General features: G+C 34.1%; 1 protein-coding gene across 2 annotated transcripts in view; it reads left to right on the top strand.

Annotated features, from left to right (window-relative positions):
- The window catches only part of LOC142343966 (uncharacterized), a 50,179-nt gene extending 36,358 nt beyond the window's left edge, over positions 1-13,821 (top strand). For both annotated transcript variants that reach the window (XM_075395376.1, XM_075395375.1), the window contains exons 5-6: positions 12,775-13,001; positions 13,585-13,821. In XM_075395376.1, coding sequence (XP_075251491.1) covers positions 12,775-13,001; positions 13,585-13,642 — 285 coding nt within the window. In that variant the 3' untranslated portion in view covers positions 13,643-13,821. The remainder of the gene's footprint in view (positions 1-12,774; positions 13,002-13,584) is intronic.
- Positions 13,822-15,825: the final 2,004 nt, after the last annotated feature.

Consider the following 15,825-nt stretch of genomic DNA (forward strand, 5'->3'; position numbering starts at 1 on the left):
AACAAATTTAGTTTCTGTGCGGGTTAAGTCATAGAATGGTTTGCAGTCAACATGCAAATTTTTGATGTACATGCTGTAGAATCCTAAGCAACCTAGAACTCTCATGACATCACGTTTGTTTTCAGGCGACTTAAGTGCTTTTAAATCTGCTACTCGCTTCTTGACTGGTTGTATCCCATCTTTACCTACTACATGTCCCAAGAACTGTACTTTCCTAAGGAAAAATTTAGTCTTTTCAGGTTGAGCTTTCAACCCAGATTTCCTTAAAAGTTCATGGTACTTGTCAATTATTTCAAACATTTCGGTTTCATCTTGCGCTTGCATGATGGTGTCATCAATGTAGGTTATAGCTTGTTTTTTTCTAATTAATGGTGCAAAATGGATAGTCATTATACGACTGAAGAAGTTAGGTAGACCGCATAGGCCGTAAAATCCGCGTTCAAATGTGTATTGCTTTGGACCAATTACAAAACTTACCAGCTGTTTGGTTTCCTCAGTTAGAGGGACTTGGTTATAGGCTGAACAAAGATCACTGGTTGTGAAGAAATTACCTTTTAATCTAGTTAATAGACTTCCGATTGGTTCGAGTGGCCATGAATATCGACTAAGGTCTGTTATTGAATTCAGATATCGGGCATCTATAACCAGTTTTACTGTGTTCCCCTTGGGTAGGATTATGATTGGATTAATAAATTCTGATCCCATTTCTTTATCATTACCCATTTCCCGGATTATACCTGTTTTACACAGTTGTTCCAAAAGGTTTTCTAGTTTTTCCTGATAATGTAATGGTACTTTGGATGGTCTTTGTTTTGTCAAAGTTGAATTAGGTAAAAGTTTAACATGAAACTTTTGTTTTATCTTTCCAACATCGTATTTGTGTTGAGAGTAAACGTCTTTATTTTTAGTTAAAGTCCTCAGTAACTTGTCTAAGTTTTCGTCATTGATATCAGCTTGACTGAAATCAAATTTTTTGAGAAACGCTTGATTGGTTTTGTCAAATCTGTTAAGTTTTTCTTTGGGAAGTTCAATGGGTCTGATGTTCTCATCAGTTGTTTCTAATTGTGGCTTAAGATCCTTGAGGTCGTCGCTAAAGTCTGTTTCTAATTCGTAGTTGTTGGTAAAATCTTGTTGCCTTTTTCGCTTTTCTGTTTTCTTTTGTTTTTCAGGAGTTTTGCTTGCAAAGAAATTTTGAATTTTTGAAATTTTTGGACCTTGTTTTTCGCTAACATGGAATATTTGATCCCAATTAGTGTCACTATTCATTAAGTGGTTTATGAATGCAACGTTGTCAACTACAGAAAATTCTGGGTCTTGTCTAATTTCAATGTCTTCTAAAGTGTGCCCAATAGGACCCTTTTGGATGACAACCTTGTTGTTTAGAGGATTGTTTAGCATTATTGGTAATTCCTTTTCTTTTCTAAAACACTGAACATTGTAAGTATAAATTCCTTGAGCTTGCAGTTCACTTCCAATTACGAAGGAGGTTCCCTTTCTGAAGAATTCATTCGGAGGTCTAATTGATATTACTCGAGTTGATTTTGGTGCTAATGGTAGTTGCTGGTCAAGAGTTACAATTTTGTAAGAGCTAATGTATGGATAGCTTTTCGTTTGGTATCTAGATAATGTGACGGCTACTTCAGGGTATGTTTTTAAATCGATTTTTGGAGTGGTTAGGTCAATAGATTTTACTGTAGATTCAAGGAAATCCATTCCCAACAAATTCGGCTTGCAACCATCTTTGGCTGAAACCCATGTGGTAACTTCCACTTGATACTTTCCTTCAATGTCGAAAGAAGTTTTGAAAGTAATTTGACCTAGAAGTTTTAGTTTCTCACCATTAACCGCTAAAGTATGATTTTTTGAAGCTTTCATCTCAATGTGTTGTAATTTACATAGTTCAAGATAAGTGTGGTAATTAATTATAGAGCTCGATGCTCCTGTGTCCAATAAAAACTGTGTTTCTAAGCCGTTATTTTTATTTTTGTCTCCGACGGATTGGTATAAATTAATGTAAATATGCGAGTAACTTGTTTTGTTATCAGTAGTGTTTATGAACGGAGACCTGTCTAGTTTAAATACTCGTCGTTGTGGTTCTCATTATTGTAATAGTCTCTAGAAGTTTCACTGGTAAAGTGAACTCGAGGGCTTCGCCCTTCACTGTTATCTCTTGAATGAGTATTATTGTTTTGTCTAGTAGGTGTCCTATCCCGGTTATGGTCTGTACTCCTATCACGATATCGATTATCTGATCTTGGAGGACCGTTGCTTTGTCTATCCCTACTATTTTGCCTATTGTTATCTCTGTAAAAGTTGTTTCGATAGTTATTTTGTCGTTCCTGTGATCGGTTATCGTAAGAAGATGATCGATAATTGTTTGAAGAGTTTGATGGGTACGGTGATCGATGTCGGTAGTCTGATCTAGAGTTGTTTTGATAATTGGATTGATTTTGGTTATAACTATTTCTCTGTCTGTCCCTAGAATTTCGATTGTCATAATTGTTTGATTTGTAATTTTGTTGACCTGGTGAATGGCTCCTACTACGTTTATAATTATCGGTGAACTTTTCTCGTTGTTGAGGTGGGTTTCGGTTTTCGTTTTTAAAGTCCTTGTACTTAAAGCAGAAAGCTATTGTGTGACCTGAACGTTTGCAAAACTTGCAGAATCTAGTCTGGTTTTGTTTGAATCTGGGATTGTCGTTGTTGTATGTGGCGTTTATTTTATGATCTTTCATTAGATTTGCAATTTCTGTGAGTTGGTTTTTTAACCCTTCTATTTCTATTTTATTGTCGATACTACTTGAGGCAGTACCCGTGAATTCACTGCTAACAGAAAAACTTAAGTCTTTAGTTGCTACATGATCCTGTAATTGTTGCCAAGTTGTAGCTGGGTTTTCTATTAACCGCTGATGTGCCTTTTGCTTGAGTGTAGGTGGCGTTAATCCTCTTACAAAGTACTCCATACACTTAGCGTTACGCTGGTCGTTGTTAAAATCTGGATCTGGCCATCCTTTTTCAACTGCTTTTGTTACTCGGTGTGTATAGCTTTTTATCAACTCATCTGGTTGCCTTTTAATACTCTCGACTTCAATTCTTTTCCTATACTTGTCCTTTGCATCAGTAAAACGGGCAATGAACTGATTTCTAACTTCGTTCCATGCTAAACCTGGTGCTAAGGTTTCAAACCATTGGGCTGCGGGCCCACGCAAAACCGAACCAAACAATGCTTTTTGTCTAGCGTCGTATGCTGCTTGCAAATCAGCATCCGCAGGATCTCTTGTTCCTAGTGAGAATTGGATTTTTCTTTGTATTAAACTAAAGAATTCCTGGGCATCTTCAGATGGATCTAAACCTGTAAATTTCTCTAACGCTATGTCGGGGTACGCAACAACGTTCGCTGCCATGTTTTATTTTAGTGTACGAAAAGAATATTTTATACAAAAGTATTATTAGTTTGGGTAATTAGTGTAGAAAATATTTTTGTTATAACAATTATGTAATAAAACGCTAATACTAAAGTAGAAAGTTGAACTGTTTGTTTTGTGTTATGAATTTTATTTGTTTAGGACCGTTTAATGATTGTATTTTAAATTCAAAGTTTTTGCCGTTATCAGTACTAAAAATTTCAACCCAAGAGTAAATATCGGTTTGCTCAACGGTAAAATTTAATAGCCAAGGATAAGTGCTTTCAGAGTGTTTAAATTCAACAGAGTATTGGTGAAATCTGTTTATTTTTGAAAATCTAATTTGTGTGACAAATTCTGTTTTTATAAGTAATTTAACTCTATCTGGTAAACTCGGATCGTCAGGAGAAACGTTGATGTATTTGGGTTTAATGATTTTTAATATTTGTAAACCAAACGGGGGAATTTTATTTTGGTGGCTCATCCACACACAAGATGATAACGTTTATGCTAATTCTATCACACTGTTCTGATTTCTTAGAGCACACAAAAGTTCCTTAAAGTTTGGGTTGGTCCACTTGTAAGTTATGTAGATTTCAGTTTCCGTTTCGCTAGAAGAGTGATGGTAAATGCATAAAAAGTTTCTGTTCTGGTCAGTTAAATAATATGAAACTTTGCCTATTTTGTTATGTACTTTAATACTTATATTTAGATCTTGAACGTTTACTTTAATATATGACATATAAATAACATAGAACAATTGTTTGTGTTGTTTTATTAATGTATTTTTGTATGAAATTACACAGAAGACAGTATAAAAACGTTTAGTACGGGATGTTTAGTACATCAGTAGTAGTATTTTTGTAGCTATTATTGTGTTTAAATATTGTTTCTTAAGTGCTTGAGTCTGTTAATGACCGTATATTAACATGAGACAACAACTTTTCTATGATAAATTTGTGTACAAATTGGGTTAAAAAGGCTAGTTTACGCTCTTTTAATTAATTATTGGCTAAATTTTCTGCGGGAATCTCGATCACACTGTTTTTAGTTTTTAACAAAGTTAGTAAATTCTGAAAATTTGGGTTCTCAGATGCATAAGTTATACAAAAATCAGCGGGAGAATTATGTTCAAGCACGTAGAAAATAGCTAAGAAAGTAATTCCGTCAGTAATAAACCGTGTTATTTTACCCCTTCTAGTGTTTTCTATTGCTGTTAGATTAAGATGTTCTACAATAACTATTCCAGTTTGGTCCATGCACTGTTTAAAACCTCTATTGGTGAAATTTTTATAGTGAAACCGGTTAAAATTGGGGAATTCTCATCAATTTATGTTATTTTCAGGCTAATAATCTATGTTGGGGGGATAAAATTTGGTTTAAAACCCGTTATTCTTTGTTAAATTTGAGCCTTATTGAGATTTATGTGGTCAAAACTTGGTTAATATTTACTAATTTTGTGTAAAAATGATGTTAATATGGCTATTTTCTTGAGTATTATTGGTTAAAATTGGATAAGAATGATGTTTTTAAGGCTTAAATGTGATAGTATCCGTTAAATTATGATAAAAGTAACGTTAATTTTGTTAAAATTTGGTTAATATTTGAGAATTTAGGTGAAAATGATGTTTATTTGGTTAAAATTTGATTAATATTACCCCACCCGGGTCAAGGAATTGATAAAACAGAGTGAATATTCAACTAAGGAAGGCTTAAATTTAACCAAAATTGGGTTAGTTAATGTGAAAATGCAACAACGTGTGCTTAAATGTGTAGAAAATTAGATATAAATTACACTAAACACGTATTGGGGGGAAGAATTCTGGTTAAATTTACGTTAAATTGTTTGAAATTGCTATATTTTGGTCAAAAATTCAGTAAAAATTAGACATATGTTACTCTAAATATGATTTGGGGGGATGATTTTTGGTTAAAAATTGGCTATTTAGTGTGAAAATGCTAAAATTCTGCTGTGAATTTGGTGAAAATCGGCTAAAGTTTAGTTTAATTAGGTGTTGGGGCGGTGAAATTTGGATAGTTTTTGGTAATTTGGAGTGTATATGCTAAAATTTAACCATAAATTTGGTCCAAATCGGGTCAGAAATAGTCTAAACAAGTTTTGGGGGGGTAAATTCTGTATAAATTCCGATTATTTAGAGTGAAAATACTAAAATTTAACCATAAATTTGGTTAAAATCGGATTAGAAATAGACTAAACAGGTTATGGGGGGATGAATTTTGTATAACTTTCAATTATTTAGAGTGAAAATACTAAAATTCAACCATAAATTTGGTGAAAATTGGGTTAAAATCAAATTAAATATGTTTTGGGGGGATAGAATCTGGTTGAATTTCGGTTATTTAAGGTGTAAATACTAAAATTTAACCATAAATTTGATGAAAATTGGGTGAAAATTAGGCTAAATAGGTTTTGGGGGGATGATTTTTGGTTAAATTTTGACTATAAAATGTAAAAGTACTTCAATTGTTATATAAATAAACTAAAAATTGGACATAGATTACCCCCACCCGGGTCAGAACAATTTTACAAGAGCAAAGAATCAGTTGCCTGTTAATATTTTAATGTAAATTTACTGTATTTCGGCCGTAAATTTGATATAAATTACTCTATTTGTTTGTCTATTAGTGTGCTTTCACTTCTGTGGTAGTGGTTATTTTACTATTTTAATCCGATCGGATAGAAAAACAAAAATTCAGGCGTGATTCTTTCCTCTGGGCGCACCAGTTATCAAATTTGATTGGGCTGCTACAGATCACACAATACGGGATCTCTTTATGTATGCCAGTCAAACTTGACAAAAGATATAACAAATCGAAGGCAAAGATATATGCCTAAGACCTGTCTGTGCTATAAGTCTCAATTTAAAGTAGTTGGGGGGCTGAAAAGTTCAATTAATTAAATAGATAGTTTAAATGAACAAGCTTACACTGAGTAGTATTAAACCGGGTTGAGCTGTTACTCGATTGTGTTGTTGTTAAATGATTGTGTCGTTGAAAACTTCTTCCAGTTGATTTCTCACAAGTATGTTCTGTTGGAAAATTTGCAAAGTTGGAAATCTTTACTAAAATTTCTGTTTAAATTTAGGAATTTATTTTGCAAGAAAAATGAAGCAGTTGTCTGCTGCTCGTCGCTGGCTCTGTTATTTGTCTCTCTAATTTTATTCCGTCCCACTTCGCTGAGAGAAACAATTAATTCCTCTCAGCTCCGTTTGGGCCGATAGGGAGCGAATCACAAACTCACGTTCATAGTGAGGTGCTTCTTAATTTTCCTATTGGCCGAGAAGGCAAGAGAATTAACTCTTTTTTATCTCACGGAAAAATTATTGAAACTCCAAAAAATAATAAAAATCTAAAAAGCTGAGAGCATCAATTATTGATTTCGTGGGCGCCTGTTTTCTGCTTTTCCCCTCTTCTAAAACCGCAACAATTATGGTTTTCTTGGGGGCTTTTTATGAGACTCTATTGTCTTTTCCCCTGAAGCAATCTGCTTCATCTTTATTGAACTTGGGGGGAAAGATCTGCATTGCAACTGTCAAAAGCAGAAGTAATTTAAATCAAAAGAAACTGTGGTTTTACAGGCCGCCTACGTTCAACAATGTACATTTTCTATCCTGGATATAAGCGAGGAGATCCAGGCCTAAAGTTGTGTTATTTAAATAAGTCGAACTGAGTTGTTTAAATACTTGTGTACTGGTAGTCTTAACAAGCGTTAGTTTATTTAGCGCGCGGCGAAAGAATGGTTAATTAGCGCCTAAATACGTTCGCTCTAATGCGGGATTAATTATCCGTTCATTTGTAACGGCTCTCGTAATACTACAGAACTCATGGTATTGTTAGTTTCGAAAAGTCATTATCAAAAGTTGTCTTCCGAGAACAGTCTTTTATCCCCTATTCAAACTACAGAAATCTGCAACGTACCCTCCTACCCCCACCTTTTTAAAATCGGAATTACAGTGTTCAGGCAATGTTTTGAAGTTAAAGCAAAAGTGAGTAATATTGCCGCATGGAACGATTAACTGTTGAGCGAGAGTCTCTCTGTGCACGCACTAAGTCAATTTTACAACTTTTTTACGTCGAATGATTTTATTGACAGAATGCTCATGGAAAGTATTCAAAAATACTATCAACTGCAGCCGACATAAACGTGTTTTTAGAGCCCAATAATGAGCTTCAAGGGTAAAACGGGCTCCGAATTCTCAATTTTTTTTTTGTTTTTTTTACTTTCTTTTGTAATTTGTTTTATTTTTATCTTTGAACGGTTTTTGAAAGCAGTGTATTTGGCAGCTGATTTTATTAAATATTCATCTGTTTCTCATTGTAGTTATCTTTCTTATATGACTTCGTACATAGACTTCATTTTCATTGTGGCTGTTTTCTGACTAATTTTTAAAGACTTTTTTGAAAATTTTGATTAGATTTATTATAATAAAACTTCTCGAGTATCGCTAAAAATTTAAATTCTCTTGTGCAAATGATTTAGTTGTTTTAGGCATTGGATGCTGGAATTTTAATACAATTTTGGATCATAATTAGAAATTAAGAGATATCTTCCGTTTTCCTATAAGACTTTAATGTTTTAATTATTTGAAAGTAGTCACTGCCTCATTTCGATGGCTAGATGTATCTATAATTTGGGTTGAAAGCCATGAATACACTTTTTCTGTTTGCATTTTGTACTTTATTTGTTTTCTCTCCAAAACTGTTAACATACAGTTTTGCTTTGTTATTTTTTACTGTGCTTTTTACTTTCATGTTTTATTTTATGGAAATTTTTCGTTTTGTCGATGATACTTATGCCAAACTCAGGCCGGATGTGCGTGCATTTTACTGTGCTGTTGTCAATTAATCCAGAAAAACTCAAATTTTAAATTTTTTGCTTAGTGATTATAATGCTGGAATTTTTTTCCTTACCTTAGTTCAAATTCTGATGAAACTTTTAATTGAAATGTGGCCAGGCAGATAACTGCTGATTTTGTCAAAATGGGTTAAAATTGAATGAAGTTCTTTTGTTCGCGTTAAATTTTGTTTCTGTTCTATTGGTTTTTTTGGCAAAAACTATAAAAAGAGAAACTGACGAGATTAGAGGTGTTAAGTTTTTGCAGCTTTGATAGTTCTTTTGAAAGTTCGAGGCTTCGATTCACTTTCGGAAGCCTCCTGGTCAAGTTTTTATTTTGTGGTCAAGAATTCTGTTACAACCTTATGGCTTCACGATCTTTTCTTATCTGCTTTCAGTTCATACTTCCAAGCAATTGCGTCTGATTTGCGTACTTGATGTTATTTTTTGCTCTTAGCCGAGCAATGTTTTGTTCATGCGAGTACATTTTTGTCACATGTTATTTAGATCACTTTCAAAAATGGCTTTCCTCACTTTCAAAATGACCTTTCATTACTTTAATTCAAGCATTTAATGTCATTTGAGTCACTCTAAGGGACGGCTATTTGAGTGCAGCTAATAGAAGCAGCAATAAACTATACAGATTTTTGATGAAATACATCTCAGCAGTTAATAAATAGAACAGCCAATTTTCTTTTTTGGTCTATTTTTAGACTTCTCTTTTTTAGTCTGCACATTTACGAGGCTATTGCGGCTACTTTCTGGCATGCTGCCTTGTTTGTGCACATAGAAGATAACTCGATGATGTGCAACCTCGCATAGTGTTCCGACTCCTAATTTCGACTCTCATTTTAGCACAAAATTATTAACTAAAAACCTGAAAAAAATACTGCAATGAGTAGTCGAGAAAATCAAGTGACAATTTTTGCTTATAAAACGTTGAAATGACACCCAGCGGTGTTAAAACTAAAAAACCATAAAAAATAAAACAATTTAGAAGAATAGCAAAATAGACGAAATTTGAACATTTTTTGATGGAAACTTTTGAGCATCGAAAAATTTATTGTTTGTACCATTAAATATAACTAGTGCTTTCCCAAAAATCAAAATTCTTTATCCCATTATTTGCGACGGTGAACAAAAAAAGAAACAAGCTCAAAAAACGCCTTGACAAAACAGCTATGTTAGTTCTAATAACGGTCTAAAACTCTAAACGCATAAAGAAAATTAAAGATTTGAGATTAGGAGTAGATAAGAGATTAAGGGTGACAAGAGATTAGAAAAATAAAAAAAGAAAATTTCATGAAAACCTTGTGATCGAGTTACACATACATTGGACAAATCATATTCAATGGATATATCTCTTCATTTGGCTTTGATATTATACCCAAGTAAACAATTATAGCCTCAACGAAAACCATGAAAACAAAAAAAAATCGATGGAGAATGAAGCACAGCGAAAACGTCCAATGAAGCACAATGTATCAACAACACCAATTTTCAAAGTTTAGTTAAGGTACTAAGACCAGAAACCTGAAAACTTGACAAATTTCAAAAGGTTACTACTGTAACAAAAACAAAAACACCTTTAAGTAAGGAAAACCTTAGACAAAATTAAATTGTTCACTTGCTTTAAACAACAATACCAATCCAAACGATCAAGAAAATATTAATTCAACTTGAAAAAGTTTTGTTGCAGTAAATGGTCTGATGAAAAAAAGCGCGCATATCAATTTGAACAGCCAGAAAAGTTTCACAAAAACTTTTTCGTACTTTTAAGGACTGCTTTTCTAAGTTGATGAAATTGCACTCAATATACTTTTTTAAATTCAAAACTGGGACTAAATTTTTTAATTCATGCTTGGAAACAATAATAAGCGTTTGCTATTCAATTGGGTAACAGAACCCTGAGAAAATAGACAGAACTAAACAGCTAACTATTTTAAAACTCCTTTGTTTGGCATGTCCTTTCTTTTGGGTATTTAATTTATTCAGCTACAACAAATACAGCTTGAAAATCTATCTGCAAATATCAAATAAAACTACGTGGGTTATAGAGGTATAGTACATGTTACTGATTATATACGATGCAAAAAAAACAGATGTAATCAGCCATAAATAACGCCATTTTGTCCTAACCCAGAAAAAAAAACAGCGAAAAAGGTAAACCCTGCAACATGCTGTTAAAAATCTTCCCGTTTATACATTGGTCTGAAAAAAAATCGGAGTTAAAGATATGAAAGTTAAAAAGGGCAAGTAGAGCTAAAAATACTGAGAAAATAACAATGCTACATTATATCTTTTGCTGCTCAAATGCTTCCTATAGACACAACACTATTAGCTAAATAGAACCTTTAGCTGAAAATTAGCTTCAATAGTTTACCTGTTTTATGCATAAACAAGTTCATTTGGCCTAAAACTTGCTTTTGAAATCAGTTATCAAATACTAATGATATCTTTGAGATGTCAAAATTTGTCACGAGCATAGATCCGCGTAAATGGTATTCAGCTATTAGTCTTACTTTTGCGAGGAGCTTCTGTGTAATTGTTAATGATTTACCAAATGTTTTCTTTTTATTTCTTCTAAACTTTTGTTTACAAAATCCATCACGGAAAAAAGTGACAAGTTCGAGAATATGGTGATAGGACAAAATACCCAATGCCAATATACCTAATGTGACAAAATACCCAAATTTACCCAATTTTTTACCTAAACATGAAATTACTAGAACGATTATGTACCATATATAGCTAGTGCATTTGGCTATGCCTGAGCGGCCAGGGGAGTCGATATGAAACCATCCCAACCAAACATGAGATTAAATTATCCGCTTAAATTTGATACAACATACTTGAATTACCGAGTGCTAATTTGTAATCGGATTATTGAACGGAAAGATCAAAGGGAATAATTTGCGCATTAGGTACTTTATGATGTATAAATAAAAAAAACAGTATGCATAATTATCTAGTTAAATTAGCGAAAAACCAGTAAAAAAAAGAATTCAAGAACACTCTCACAGAATAAACAAGAAAAAAGTTTCTATCAATGGAGGTAATGAGCTTTATCTGAGCAGTTTTTAGTTGTATTAATCTGGCAAACTCAAGCGAAATGAACTAAAATGTTTATTTCGTTCCATTTTTAAATCAAAAAATGGCAAAATTTTGAGAAGTTCAACAACGCTCTTCTGTTCTTAGTGGTACAACCAACAATACTATTTGTACAAATTTTAACATATATCATAAAATTTGTGTAAAAATGAGGAAAATGAGAACACTAACAACGTAAGTCAGTCAAATGTGCACAAAACTTCAATCCTTGATAATCTCGTGGAAAAACGAAGTGAAAAAAATTTTTTAGTTATGCATTCCACTCACAACCCTCTATGACGAATATTTCAATCGGCCAAAATTGACTGAACAAAAAAACCGTTTGATTATAAAGTGGGTTGGAATAAAAATGACAATTTAAGAGTAGTAAAAAGTTATTATAAACAGCAAACCGTTTTTATTTAAAAAAACTGCCTTTGGTTCTACTGCAGCTATATGCGCAATTCAGTGACTGTAGTTGTTAAAGCGGTGAAACTTTCTTAGCGCTTTCAACGTATTCTCCTCAAATACTACATAGTTTCATTTAAAAATTGCCTCGATAGAAACTTGTGCTCACATAGCGGTGAAACTTTGCGTGGTTTGTGGTGTTTAGAAGTTAATTTTATTTTCACCCATCTCAACACTACTCTAACATCTTGTTTACAGTATTTTCTTCGGTAAAGGTATTTGGTATATTTAGCGACAAATGTAAGATATGAGAGTCTTAGCGTTGAATTATTTTTTTTTCACCGCTTTCAATGCATTCACTGCTATTCTTACATCTTTGTTGCAAAATTTTCTGCGGTGAAGATATTTGATAAATTTAGTGTAGAAATTTCGTACGATTTGCAATTCTTAGCGGTGAATTATTTTCCACCGCATTCAACGCTAAAAATCGAAATTCTTACATCTTTCCACCGTATTCACCTCAAATCTTACATTTTTAGCAATTTTTAGCGTTGACACCTCGACCTGGGATCATATACTTGGATAAAAGCTATTTAGTAGGTCTTGAAGCGTTGTCGATGCATGCGAAGTGTTGATATTCTTGACAAACGTAAGATACTTGAGCCAAATCTAATTGAGCCAATGTTCAGAACAAATTGTGGTAATGATAGGATTTTGAGAGAGACCTTGTTTGAAATGCATACAACATTTCAAGAATCAAATTTCCAGTTTCAATTCACTGTCTTTGAAATCTAGATTCCCACATGTCTCCACAGGTTGATGTAGTAGACCGAAATGAGCTCTAATCAGACTTCTCCCAGAATAATGTCCCGACTTTCATGTGTTCAAACGGGTGGCCAGAACCTGTAATTTTTATCTGGAAATCCTGATGTCGGCTAGAGTTTTTTCTGATCAGAGGTCACTTTGGCCTGCAACCTCAACCTGGCCTCTCCTAAACATTCTCCTCCTGTATTTCAGAAAGACTTGCACAATAAAAACTTGAAGATGAGTTACGGCTGGGTGCTAGTCATGGTGTGGATAGCAACACCTCTCTCGTTTCTAGCCCTCTTAAATTTCATACTGGCCCATTGTTGTGCCAGAAAACAGCGAAAAAATAAACCATCAGAGCAAGAGGAAGCACAACCAGAGCAGGACCACGAACCGGCTAAGAAAGAATCCATCGCTTCATCCGCAGAACAGAAAAAGTAAGCTAAAACCAGTGAAACAAAAATTGAAATATATTGCTAAGAAGTCTAGGAGATTCTTAGTTAGAAAATAGCAAGATATGTACAAACTTGAGCAAGCTTTGCATGAGTTTCAAAAAGCTTGACTATGCCAAAAACTCTTTTCAGGAAATGCCATGAGTCGTCATCATAGCTTTGTTTCACAGGAACTTGTTAAGGCATTCCAAGTTTTGTCCAGAAAATCAAGGTCGCTTTCAAGCTTCGTTCGAGACGGATTTTTAATTCAGAGCTGCGATATATTCGAAAGCGCCGTTTCTGAAACCTACTAATGTATTTTCATGGTACTTCATTTTAATGGTAAGCAGCAGAGGGGGGGGGGGTGGGTGAAATAAAAGAACTAAAGCAAGACCTGCTTAAGTAGCGTATGCACTTTTTTCCACATTACTTTTTCCAAAAAAAAAATAGAAAAGTGAACAATATAGAAACTGAGAAAAAGTAACAAATTGATTACATCTGTAAGAAAACAATTCCAAATCGTAATAAACACAAACTCAATCAAATACTTCAAGAAGTTATTATTCGTAAACAATCAAAACAATTTCAGTCTCATTGACGGAAAATCGAAGCCGTCGACTAAAAGTGCAAAAAGTGACGACAATTGATGGCCTGAGAATGAGGTCAGCCTGACGAATGGAGTCTTCACTCAAATTTGAGAATTTTGGAACAAAGAATTATCTTTTTCTGGTGAGGCAATGCTTGCTAGCATAATCTGAATACCGCATCAAAATACTATAAGCGTATAGTTTTTCACATTTTTCAAATTCTTATGCGAGAATTGCCTCATAGAAAAAAAATACTCGCAAACGTCTGATTGAATGATTTTTACGCTATTCATAATCGTTTTAACCAAGTTTTTAATAAATCTTCATCTTAATTTTTTGGCGACTGACTAAAAAAAGACGTTTTAAAGAGAAGGGAGAGTCATGAACTTGGAGAAATTTGACCAGGAAACGATTGCCGCAACGTTATCAAAAATCCAAAAAATATGAAGAAAAACCTAAAAAGTATATCTAGCATTCAAAGATAAAAGTAACCCAGAAAAAATTAAAATGACAAACTACAAATAATTTTGCAGCACACAAATGCAGTCAGGTGGGCTGACATGATTTCATGATCAATTCGGCCTGAGACATCGTCGATTTATAGTACACTGCTACTACGATCGGTCTGACAATGAACGGAAAATATCAAAAGACCTGAACCAAGTAAGAATCAAGATTACCTGGACTCAAACTCAAATCTTGCTCGTTAGTTCAACTGTAGATTTTTCCCGACAGTATTTAACCTATTTTAGCTCACGAAACGTCCTCTGATTAGACAAAAGTGCGCTCGAAACGTCTCTCTGATCAGACAAAAGTGCGTTCGAGACGTCCTCTGATCAGACCAAAGTGCGCTCGAAAACCTTCCCTGATCAGACTAGTATGCGTTCAAAATTGTCTCTGATCAGACTAGTGTACGCTCGAAACTGCGTCTGATCAGTCAGTCCCAGACCGAAGTGACCTCTGATCAGACGAGTTCCAGACCATTGTCCAGATTAAAGCGCGCTCGAAGCCTTTACCAGACCATGTAATTCGAGCGCACCGGGAACATGTGTGCGCTCGAAGATCGTCTGATCAGGGGTCACTTCGGTCTGGCCATCTCGACCTGGTCAACGTCAAGCCAATATCGGTACTGTGCTTGTTTAATTGCAAGCCCTATATTAGTACTAATTCAGAGCTATGAGCAAATTGTCAATTTTTACACTTAGCTGTCTAAATTAAACTCTTAGCCTACACGTGCACGTCTAAATGCAAGTCTTGGCCTAAACGTGCAACTCTAAATTCAAGCCTTGGCCTAAACGTGCAAGTCTAAATGCAAGTCTTGGTCACCACATGCACGTCTAAATGCAAGTCTTGGCTAAAATTTATAAATCGAAATACAAAAATGTGCCCGTCAAAATGGAAGACATGGCCACGACTCGCCTAAAAATGCTATAAATGGTCCAGAAAACGCCAAAATCAGCCACAAAATTGTCAAAAAATAGGTCAGGAAAAAGGTATTAAAATACCAAAAATTGTCGAACATACGTACGAAACCTCAATAAAAAGACAAAATACGTATTACAATTTCCAAAAAAAATGTCGAAAGTAGGTCCGGAAAAGAAGAAAAATTAGCCGAAAAAAGTTTTAAAATAGCCAAAATTATTTTTGAAAACCGCTCCAGAAAACCCTCTAAGTTAGCCAAAAAACTGCCGAAAATAGGTCAGGAAAACGAAAAAAAATAGAAAAATGTCTTGCAATAGCCAAAAAAATGTCCAAAATAGTTCCAGAAAACAAAAAAAATTAGCCGAAAAAAGGTTTTAAAACAGGCAAAAATTGTCAAAAAACGTCCAGAAAACGCCAAAATTAGCCAAAAAAAGGTCAAACGTATGTCCGGAAAACGCAAAAATTAGCCAAAAAAAGGTCTTAAAAAGCGAAAAAATGTCAAAATTACATCCGGAAAACGCCAAAAGTACCCAAAAACATGTCAAAAGTAGGTCTAAAAAAGCGAAAAAAAGCCGAAAATATATCTTGGCTGAAAAATTGTGGAAATTCGAAATTATCCTATTCCACTCCTTTTCCAAAATTATCAAAGCAGCCAAACGTTTTACCTGGGGCTCCATAATTAGTGGAATGCTTTCAGTAAAACGAATGCTTAAATGTAATTCAATAAAATTATGTCTCTTTGAGCGAACTAAAAGCACACTATATTATAAAGATGAATGGCAGGGTTTCGTTGAAAAACAAAGGTTCACCGAGCATTAAAC

This window comes from Convolutriloba macropyga, chromosome 8, assembly GCF_964194025.1.
Source record: "Convolutriloba macropyga chromosome 8, txConMacr16.3, whole genome shotgun sequence".
Taxonomy (NCBI): domain Eukaryota; kingdom Metazoa; phylum Xenacoelomorpha; order Acoela; family Convolutidae; genus Convolutriloba; species Convolutriloba macropyga.